The sequence below is a fragment of the Scomber japonicus genome, chromosome 7 (assembly GCF_027409825.1).
Source record: "Scomber japonicus isolate fScoJap1 chromosome 7, fScoJap1.pri, whole genome shotgun sequence".
Classification (NCBI taxonomy): Eukaryota; Metazoa; Chordata; class Actinopteri; order Scombriformes; family Scombridae; genus Scomber; species Scomber japonicus.
In genome coordinates this window covers 12,586,383-12,597,921 of record NC_070584.1, presented here as the reverse complement: position 1 = coordinate 12,597,921, position 11,539 = coordinate 12,586,383, and the positions used below count along the sequence as shown (strand labels likewise).

At 39.9% G+C, this 11,539-nt stretch overlaps 1 protein-coding gene across 1 annotated transcript; it reads right to left on the bottom strand.

The window, feature by feature from the left end:
* Nucleotides 1-3,532: 3,532 nt before the first annotated feature.
* Nucleotides 3,533-8,438, bottom strand: fstl3 (follistatin-like 3 (secreted glycoprotein)). The gene is made up of 5 exons (XM_053321936.1): nucleotides 8,262-8,438; nucleotides 7,622-7,807; nucleotides 5,365-5,580; nucleotides 5,049-5,276; nucleotides 3,533-4,934 (listed from the first exon to the last, which is right to left on the bottom strand). The coding sequence occupies exons 1-5, from the start codon at nucleotides 8,329-8,331 to the stop codon at nucleotides 4,882-4,884; spliced, it is 753 nt and encodes a 250-aa protein (XP_053177911.1). The 5' UTR covers nucleotides 8,332-8,438; the 3' UTR covers nucleotides 3,533-4,881.
* Nucleotides 8,439-11,539: the final 3,101 nt, after the last annotated feature.

The window sequence follows — 11,539 nt, the reverse complement described above, 5'->3', positions numbered from 1 at the left end:
CCTGAGTTCATTTATGGTACACTGTCCTACTTCGGCAACAAGAGGATCTCCTATCAGATGATTTAATTAGGTTTGTCCTTGTGGCTATTGCAGCTATTCAACTGAAAGAAGCTGTTGATAATGACTGGGCAAAATTGAATGAAATCTGAACCAAGGCAACTTTCCCACTCTCATCCTTGCTCAGTGGATTTGCATGGCATACCTTAACGCATGACAGCATATTAAGTGCCCAACCAACTTTCCATGACAACCAAACCAACTTTCAATGATAAAGATGCATGTATCTGGGCCAAGACTTATTAAAAAGGGTATTTCTGTCTTGCTTCTATGCAATAGCCCCCTGAAAAGTTGAAGTAAAATTATTGTCATGGCCTGGTAATTTTCTGAGCCTCAGATTGCACACTTGGACTCAATTTTGGAAGCAAAGTGTAACCCAATTATCACACTTCATTGACTTTTTTCAGATATGTGGTTTGATATTTCAACATGAACTGAAACCAGAGTTAATTCAATGACCATGTCAGTGCCAAGAAAGGGAGGTAACAATCTTGTATTATACTCGTCCAGGCACACATGTTCCCAAACAAAATTGAAACCCCTAAGTAATCTAAGACAAAGCTTACAGTGTTTTTAATACCATAACAAAATTGATTCAACACAGCTAATAACAATTTTTCACACTTTTAATGAGCATATTTTACAGAGCCTTACAGTGTATTATGTTCTATTCCCAGTACCTATTACTCTTGCAGTACATATGGACCAGACCACACACACAGAACCAGTAGAGAAGTCGTCCCAGAGGTCATGACGAGGAAGTGAAACAATTCACCAAGAATAATTGGGGACAATTAGCATTTGCACAACTTCCTAACTCTGCTGATTTGTTGATGATCTGATCATGACCAAAACACTGACTGGATTTTCAGTTGTTGCTTAAAGTGGTGTTTGCCCAGAGTATCATATTTCTTGTCAGGTAGAGCTGGTGGATATTTTTAGGAACAGCTTCATTTAAGAAAGCATTGTGTATCAACTGGCATTTTCCAACATTTACATCTTAAAGCTCTAAAAATTAACAACAAAAAAAGTTGACTTTGGTTTCAATTTAGGTCTGTGATCACATATCCCAAAAACACATCAATTACATTTTTGAGGACTGCCTGTATTAGCTTTATTGTTATCTTCATCACATGTAGTCACCTTCACCATGTTTAAAAACGTATTAGTAAATTAATATTAAACTATGATGACAGTTTGCGTGATGCAATATTACGAAACAACATTTCTGAGGAATCTATAAAACATAATTTGTACTAGTATAAACTGTAAGACTGGAGTGTGGGCTGTTGTGTCAGTATAATGATCATTTGTCAGAAGTTAAATGTCATGCACATGTGGAAAATTAAAAGACATGCCATGTGACAAAGCAAGTTTGGGAAATTATGTCTGAGGCAGATATATTCTGATGGAGTGATGGATCTGATATCTATTAGTTTCAGCTGTTGGACCAAGCTGTTTACAATCCAGTGGCGCGATCCGGATAGTGGGTGGTCTCCAAGGCACTCAGCAGTGCCTGATTTCATCACAACATAATTTCAGATTTAAATGTTGGCTGTTAACTTACTGGAAGTAGTATAGTATCTTTGCGGAAATGATACCATGTGGATGTTGTTGAGAAAGAAGCTTGACATATCAGAGCAGGATGAGTCCGCATCCGTGAAATGTGAGTGTGGGAGTCACGTCATTGCACTGTGTGTTTGTGGGGTTATAAACACCTCAGCCAGAGGTTGTGATGTAATTGTGTATGACTGATCCCATGCTCATAACAGGTGAGCTCCAGCAGGAAAGATGCACCCATAATCACACCCACACACTCAAATGTACTATAACAGGAACCCACACAAAGTCCTGTTCAGCAGATGTGAGACTGACACCTCATTGGCCACACCACAAATGACAACATGTAGAAAAAACAATAAAATACAGAGTGGGCAAATTCTTGGAGTTTCATGATGAGTGTAATTAGAATAGCTCTGAAATGGCTCATAGGTTAACCCTGTGGTTATGTCATTACCACCACTGGTTTGACAGAGGCGCATCATATCCATCATCAGTCGTGTGGTAATGATATACAGGTTGTTCCTGGAGAATGTATTACACAGCCATAATGACAATAGCAAATGGGATTTTATTTGTCTTGAACAACGTGTATCTGTTTGGATGGTTTGTCCAGATGTATTAAGTGTATACAAAATGCTGTGTCAACTTATTTTTTAGGTGTGTATTTTTACTGGAAGACCACAGCCATTTCAACATATGCATGGGTATTCATTGCAAATTCCCCTGGGGCTGACACTTTTTAAACCATTGGTTTAGTGAGTTTATTATGCGGGTCACAGAGGAATTTATAGATGGCTCACTTTCATTAGGGTATAAGCATAATTTCTATTGTGTAACGTGTTCCACATACATCCTACATAATGAGGTGTAAATTAGGCTGTTAAATTTAAATAATATCTGGAATGCAATTTCTAGTTAATAATGCTGATGATCACTAAACTGGCATGAGCATGGCGTGGCTCCTTCTGCTCAAAGTCAAAAGTCAACCAGACCAATATGTTTTTGTGTGATTGCTGGTGTTAAAGTTACTTGACAAATTCCAAATTCCTTTGGATCAACAAATCAATCATATATGATTTTATACACAACACACCCAAAATGCAAAAAGAAATGTGTGTTTTACGTGTGGGCACTGCAACAATCCCTCAGTGGCATTGTTATTTGCCATGTTCAAACTAACAAAACATCTAATTCCATTCCCAGTGTAATAAAAGGGTACTTGGACAGGAATATAAACATCTCCCTAAAGTTGAACCAGATGCTGCTGCATGTCGGAGTGTAGGATTCAGAGGAGGGAGAGAGAAGGAGAGAAGACAGAAAAACAAGGGAGGTACTTTACACAGGAAAGTGAGTCAGTACCCAGGCCTCAACCCTCCGAAACATTAATTCCTCCGTCCCTTCACCCTCCATCCCCTGATCCCTCCCATCCAAGCCAGAGTAGGGGGATATCCCTGAGGAGACAAGGGAGAAAAGCTGCCCAGCCTGGATTTGATTCTCTCACAAGAGGCCATGAGAGGCCTGTCGGTGAGGCGTCTCAGCCACTGCACGCACAGGAGAGGAGGTCTAACCATTGCATGCCTAAACTGACTGACTGGCTGCCGGAGCCTGACCCACCACCCTAATTCCAGAGCATGACAGCAAAGCTGTCCGGTTCCCTTTAGGGCACAAGCATGATCTCATTTGGCTAGAGATGGCTATGATTAAGAATTTTGACAAAGTTTAAATATTACAGAGTGCATGTCAGACAGTCTTAAAGCTATAGAGTGCGTATTGTTATAAAACATATTATAATACAATGCTAATAACCAGCATGTACATAGGTGAAATCAGATATAGTCTTGGAGTAAGTTCATACTCCATGTTCATAAATCAAGTACATTACTACTCTAAAAGAAAGACACATTGTGACAAATATTAAACTTTATGTTGTTTTTGAAATGGCAGTACAAAAATACAAAAATATGTTGATGCATTTATCATTCACATTTCACAGTAGGTACACAAGTAGGTACACATGATGTTATTATGAATGTTATTTACAGGAGTTTGTGTGGTTCATTGAAATCTTCCATAATACATTTTAAGGATTATTTATAGTATAAAGACATCTGCTTTGGGCCTGTTGAATCACTTGGCCATTTGGAGGTGGCCATTTGTACAGATATATATCAGGTTTACAAGCGCCAGCAATAAACAGATTGACTCTGCTCTGATCGCAGTATAATCAGGTATGTTCCATTGGCCTAAATTGCAGTTCATTCCTAGACAAATTTAATTTTCCTTTCAATCAGACGATGCTAAATACATTTGTCTGTCCAGCAAGTTCTTTGAAAAAAATCCAATCAAATAAAAGCAGCACAACAGCATTGGAATGAACTAGCATGACCTACAAAATGCATTTACAAAACAAAGCCAAGCATTCAACAGAGGAGGTATTGTACAGGGCTTGGGGTTGTACCAACAGTCTTCTGAGACTCCTACAAACACAACCAAACTGTTAATTTTAGTGATCAGCGGGTGGCCAAGAGTTTGGATCGGGATCCAGAGTAAACATGTGTGGGGGGAGAGAGGGGGGGGGGAGAGAGGGAGAGAGAGAGACTATACAGGTTTGTTTAGGCTGAATCTCTTTAGCTAAAATACATACAGTACAACTGCAGTCGTCCTGTTGTTGTTTGTGATGAATTAAAACCACATTGGCAGGCTATGAAGTCGTATCAACTTTCCAAACAAATTAGGATTACTTTCCATCAACTTATAGGGTTTGTGGGAAATGGAGACCATAAAAAACGTAAAAAGTCATAAAATGCCAATGCCAGTGACCGCTATTGTACATACACAATAAACAAAACACAATAAATACATTTGTTTTTGCATCAGCTTTCCCAGGATATATGGATTTGTTACTAGGATAAAAACATAAATAGAGTTTGATACCTTCTCCAATAAATAGCAGTGGTATTCTATTTACAATATGCACACATCTCCCAAAGAGCTCATGAGGGAAGCAGAGGCAGATGAACATGAGATTAGTGTTCATCTGTGTCTACTTCCCTAAACTAACGCATGATTAACACAAATTCCCGAAAAGTTTTGGTAGCTTTTTTTCAGGCAGTTACACCAATGTGCGTCATCCAAACAGAGGTTTTCCATATCAAATGTATCGTCATTCTGTGTACAAAGAGGAGGGGAAGTGATTGTCACAAAAGAGGTCGTTATGGGAAGCTAGTGGTGTGTTTGTCGACTGACGCAGGATTCATCCATCTAGACTGCGTTTTCCTCGCTGCCTTGGAAATCATGAGATTTCTTTGGGGGATCTGCAACAGAAGAGACAAAAAGACAACGTCAAAATGTACATCTATCATCATCACTTACATTATTACCATTAAAAACGTGAAAAGAGAAAGTGACAGGTGTTTATGTGGCCTTACTGTTGCAGTGTCCATAGTATCGAACTCCTATGGAGTGGCCGAGGAAGCAGGTGGCCCGGCGGAGGTGGCAGGCACTAAGATAAGTCATGTTGTCATTGCCACAGATAGGCTGCTCAGACAGCATGGGTATTGGACAAGGTGTAGTGCGGCACATGACGCAGTGAGCACTGTTGGTCTGGTCAGTCACACAGGTGTGAGTTCCTGGACACACCACATTGGAGCATGACTCTGTAAAAAAGGATATGCAACCATTAATGAAACATTTTATGCACTACTTTCATACAGCTTAGAGGGTGATTGTGTATATGTTGCTTACTTTTGCACTCTCCCTGGTACATGACCTCCAGGTCAGGGTGTCCCATGCAGCGGGTCATCAACATAACACACTCATCCTTGTATGTTTTTCCATCGCTGCCGCACACAGGATGCTTTCGGGAAATGTGAGAGCAGTCTGGAGAGCACGCACACTGAGGCCTTCCAGTCTTCATCTTGCAAACCTTCCCGGGACTGCATTTGACTCCCTCACAAGTCTCTACAAAAGCACAGCGAGTGGTTTCATATGTGTACGAACACTGCACAATGTCAGTGTAATGTTACTGTATTAACAAGTCTGCAGACATCAGGTGATCCACAGGCATTTTCATACAAAACACGTTTGAAATCTGGGGCTTTCCCAGACCATAGCACAATTTTCACCTTGCACAATATTTACAATAATCACATCTCTTTATTGACCGTTACACACAGGGGTGTCTCGCCGGGTGGAATGTGAAGCTGGCGTGTTTTCATAACAGATCTATGTGTACGGCTGCACACAGACCGAGCTAAGCTCCTGCAGAGGGACGGAGGGGCTTTGAGGTAGACGGAGTTCAAATAGCTTTCAGAGAATTTTACAGGCTGAGAAATTAGGAAGCCCCCTGGCTCCGCTGACACCCCGTAATGTCAGAGCTCGGGAGGAACTGTAATCCTACACAGTGCAGAGTCAACATAAGAGAATGCATATAGGTCTCCTCCCAGGACCTCTCTGAGTCTTTAGAGTTGATCAGCTCTCAGTCCAGTAAACTATCAGGAACTTATTTCTTATTTCCTGTCTCTACCAGCACTTCAATATCCTGTTTTATTTCATAGCTTTTTTTCTCTGACTCTTCTGCTCTATCTTCTGCTTACTTTTTTATCTCTCACTTTGTCTCTTGCTGTCTAGTGTCTACATTTTGTCTCTTTCTCCCCTCTGTTTCTCCCAATAAGGGGACGTCTGAACACGTAGTCCTGTGATGCTGTGGGAGTACTGTGTCATTCGAGATTTTTCTCTGAACTGATGAGCCACCTTTAAGCTTTTATTAATGTGACATTCATGATACTGACGTTTTCCTCCCACAGAGATCCACGTGATGAAAAATCAAGACAATGCACATTATGAGTCCCAGACTCCTGGGCACGTGGCAGGCATTTACTCCCGAGTCTGCAAGAATTTATTTTCTTATTTTGCTCATGGAAGCAAACAGGGCTCCTTTTTTAAATAGCTCGGAAAAAATGTTCACGCATAATGGCAGGAGGGGAAGAGATGGATGGCGGTGCTGTAGAATTGAGAAAACAAGAATAATTTATTTGACTCTAACAAATTCATTTATTTGCCATCACATACAGATGTTTGTTTTAGCAATGGACATGTTATTATCTAAGATGTGGCTGTGTTTGTGCTCTATGATTAGAGTTTACCTTCATATGAATACAAAGTCATTTACAGCGCTGCAGGCTACCTTTGCCTGTGGTCTCTCTGCTTATTTCAAGTTTATCTAAATACAACCCACATTTCTGTTTCTCTGAGCCACTTGATGAGGCCAGAAAAACCTGGGCCTGTGGTCAAACATGTTTTCCTAAAAATGCCTGTAGCTGGGTCTTTACTGGAACTTAACAAAATGGATTAATTCACATGTCTGGCCTATGATCACATAGTGCAATTGCTGTTTATGAAAACAGAATTTATCTGCAAGTGAACTTGAATGAACCTTGCAAAGATTCCAGAAGGAGGAAGCTTCTCAGGACAGCTGGGTGGAGTTATGTGGAACGATACTCCGCAATCCACGTCTGCATTGTGTTAAAAAGCTGCATCAGGAACTCGTTGTGTAAATAACTTAATTCACAAATTGCATGGTTCCAATTAACTTTCACTAAATCTCCAGGAAATATGTGTTATTTTGTGTATGGAATAGCCAATTTATTAATTATTATTTTAAGTTTTAAGTTTGTCAAGGATGCAACAGCAGTGAGTTTCTATCTTAAAAAGACAGTCACTTTTTTGACATGTATATCTAGTACTTACCTTAAAACAACCACTTGGCAGTAGCAGCATGAATTTGCTAATATATTTGTGTAACGTTAATTCAGATGAGAGAGGCTGAATGTCTGACTATTAAGAGGAGTTTAGTAAAGCACTTACTTTTGGGTTAGATGCAATGACTAATGCTGTTCCCTGCAGTGATAAATCAAAACAATCCACCAGTAACTAACTGCTTCTACTTAAGATATATCCAAGTTTCAACTTAATTCATTTGTTATGAGGTTTGTTTGTTTACCTTTGCAGGGTTTACAGGAGACGATTCCCAGGAAACCCAGCAGGCTGACCTCATTCATGGGCAGACTAGTGTTGGACCACGCTGTGTCCAGGCGTCCCCCGGCACAGCACTCCTCTCTGGTCACCCCTCTCATCAGCACCATGTTGCACCTTTGGTCTTGACTCTGCTGCAGCCAGCACATCCCAGCTAGAGAGTACAGCATAAATATACATAAAAGAAGTTACTTAAATAAATATAAACTCTTAAATGATTCATACTTGAACTTTTAGTAAACACATGTGTATTACATCATTCTGAGTTACTGGCTTCTTCTGGCCAACATCCACTGAGACGTCATATAATAGTTGGTTATAAAATTGTAAAGTATTGTTTTTTTTCTATCATAAAATGCTAATAAATAACACCTGTCTGTTTTTGTTAATAAGTGAGGTTATTCCTCAATTATTTTGTACTTTTTAGAAAGAAAACATATTTGTTCAAAACAGAAGACTAGGATCTCTATTTTTAAGTATAGGATAATGATAATACATAACTACAAAACCTCATCATTATGATAACAGCGAGATGATTCATGCAGTTATTTTAAAGGCATGACAGAGCTTGGTCATATGTTTTCAAAGTGCAAAAAAAGTCCACTCACCACTAGCAGGATTCCTCCCAATCTGAAACAAAGTGAGAATCAGGCCAAAAAGAGGATTCAAAAAGCTCATTGTGCACTCTGGTTAGTACAAAACTTAGGTAAATATCAGCGAGACGCAATGTTCCTTAAGCAACGGATTAAATCACTCTAACTTCTCTGGAAGTAGCTCTCCCTTATGTGAATGAATGTGTTGTGGATAAGTGATGTCGTTCCCCCTCTGTATAAATATTTAGCCCAGATGGAATTATGCTGCTGGGATGGGCGATCCTCTCAGCCAGTAATAAGCCAGGACAGGACACAGTTTGACTCTGACTCAATTTCCAGAGTCGGGAAATGATCCATGCCCTCAAGCGCCAGACGCTGGGCACTTATATGACCTCACAAAACATTTTCACACCATATTTCACTAATTAAAGGCTAATTAAGTCCTGAGTTAGTTAGTTTTAGGTCAGCTTTCTCATTATTAAACTTTAAATTAAGTTGTGCTCACTGTTAGTGGTATTCCTACTATTTGAGATACAGTTACAGTTTATTAATGCAGTTTGTTGATTTAAACTTAGCTGTTAAAGCATCCGGGAAAATACTTTATTGCATAATCTGTGATAGAAAACTCAAAAGTAGTCATTACAATCTGGTCCTAAATGTTGTGTTCTGTATTGTCTCGTCTCCTTCTTTAATGTGGCACAGCTCATGTTTACTCTTCTCACAAATCATACACTGTTTGATCACGGTAGCTTTCTTTCTATATGTTGTATGTTTGGAAGGAAAACAGCCTGTGGAAATTATTTGCTTTGAATGTATTTCTTATCTTATAATTGTCTTACAAACAATATAATCTTTTGAAGTGACCTGGTCCAGCAGGGGACCCTAAATGGCATGTCTTTGTAGTGTAAATGCAGAGGAAGGAAAGGACCACCATAACAAAGTGGTAAACTTCTAGGGTTATTTTAAAAAGGTTTCTGGACATGTTTGCTATTTCATATTGACATCAAGTGTCTAAAAATATCCACAGTTACAGTCCTTTCCAATGTTATCATACTTAAGTTTGTTGACTGTCTGGGGTTTATCAATGATAGCTGATATTTCACTCTACAGCTGTGGTTACAATAAAACAGAGGTGAGGGGAGGAGTGAGAGCGAAGGTGCAGATTTACTGATTCAACACGATAATAGTGCAGATTAGTTTCTAGTCACTTCTTCTGAGTTGCTTTTTTAAAATTGAATGCTATTAAACAAACACACTTTTCCCTGAAGTTGACGGATACTGTGTACATATCCACAGTATTCAATGTTGTGTGTCTGTCTTCTTACTTGCTGTGGCTGTCTGTGTTTGATCATAGACTAAAAATGAGTGGGCAGACATGACTGTTCTTGATAAGCTCTAACATAGTCTTGTTTATTGAGTTTGATATATTGCTCAAGGGCAGCCCACTACTCTTCTCTTTTCCTGCACCCGTTCACCCCTTGACACTGCAAAGTATGCACTAATGGCAAGGTAAAGTAATGTGAGTCTGCCCATCTGTCTGTCACTGCTTTTTTTTTTATGTTCCCTTTTGATCGTTGGGGGAAAATGAAGGTAGCATATGTTGTAGTATCTGAGTCTTTGTGAATGATGTTGCCGTCTTCAGCGGAGATCCCCAAGGCCCCGAAAGGAATGCTGCCTGACCTAGGAGGGGAGGAAAAACGAAACAGAGCAACGAGAGAAGGCTGTGGGTGGCCTGCCTCTTCAGTGGGTCTCTGCAGATCTACTCAGCTGCTCATATGGTTTGGATCATCACTGCCGAGCCATACAAATGAATACAGCATGGTGGGGACTATAGAGCATATTAATGTATGATCTTTATTAGGGTGCAGCTTACTGTGTCCCATCTTTGAGCAATATTGGTCTCTTTTCATGTGGCAGGACTCTGACGGGTAGCATGAAATTGATGAAACCCCTGGTTGACTGTCTAATGTGAAATAGAGAGAGTGCATCTTTGACAGGGCAGGTGTGGACCTCTGCTTTGCTCATACTGTACATTCACCAGACAAGCCGAAAAACAACACTGCCATCTTGTGGAGGAAGCGGACGTCCTGAAAAGTTGTGCTAATGCTGGGTTTGTTTGTACCATTTTGAATTGTCTTTATTGTCATTGCATTGAGGTCAATTCAACGAAATTTAAAACTTAGATTGAGGTCATGTTAAATGTTATTATGTCAGCATGAGAAGACTTGAAACAGAGAAATGCAAATACTACTCTGCTGAATATATTTCCACAGTGTAAAAGGCAATAAAACATGGCCAAACAGCAAATGAGTTCAGCAAATATCAACAGCTCTTTCAAACAAGGAAGGTAACTTAGTTAGCTCAGTTAATTGAAGTTGAAGTCACCCGCGTTAGCTAACATTGACGTTAGCCAAGTAGCTATGGTAACGCTTCTTCAACAACATGTAAAATAACTACACAACGTGAGTTAGCTTCATTTGCATTATTGCATGTATTATCAGCGTTATCTAGCTTATTTAGGAACTCATTTAGAAGCCACTTATTCTGAGTTGCTTGCACTGGCCAGGTAAGTTACAACATACCTTGTCCTTCATTTTCTGACCATGCTATTACATTCATTTTTAGCTTGTGCTGAAAATTCCCAAGTTTGACATGTACCCGCATGCTTTTATTCAACCGTGTACGGATATTCCAAGCTGCCATTCATACACACTTCATTCAATACTTACATGGAAATGTTGTGGAGTTGCTACATACTGCAGTACTTGGAGTCTATGCTGTACTTTTATTTGCAATTAATGAAAATGATCAGAGGGGGGCGCCATGTACGCGCCTATTCTTTCAGTCAGTGTTTGTTACATTATTTCTGCAGCCTCCTGAAGTCACCATATGGCCTCACTTATCAAAAAGGTCATTAGCCCTTAATTTTGGACATTAAAACAGACCTAAATTCAATTTGTTTTTGTTATGTCCCAGACACATGTGTCATGCCCTATACATGCGATGTCTTTCAGTGTTCAGTGTCTGCTCCGAGGAATGACAGCTGACATTTCAGTGTCAGTGATTATGAGGGGCTCAGCATGACCATTACACTTTGAGTGTAGCCCCCCCCCCCGCAGAGTCACACCAGTAACTGTATTCACTTCATTTGCATTTTACTCTCCATTTCTTGCAGCATACCCATCCATTTCCTCCCCAATGCCATTATTCTGTGGGCACAGAGAACTACATTCGTCATTTCACATGTGACAGAACTTGCACTCTTGACCGTCTGACAATATGAAGTCTACGTC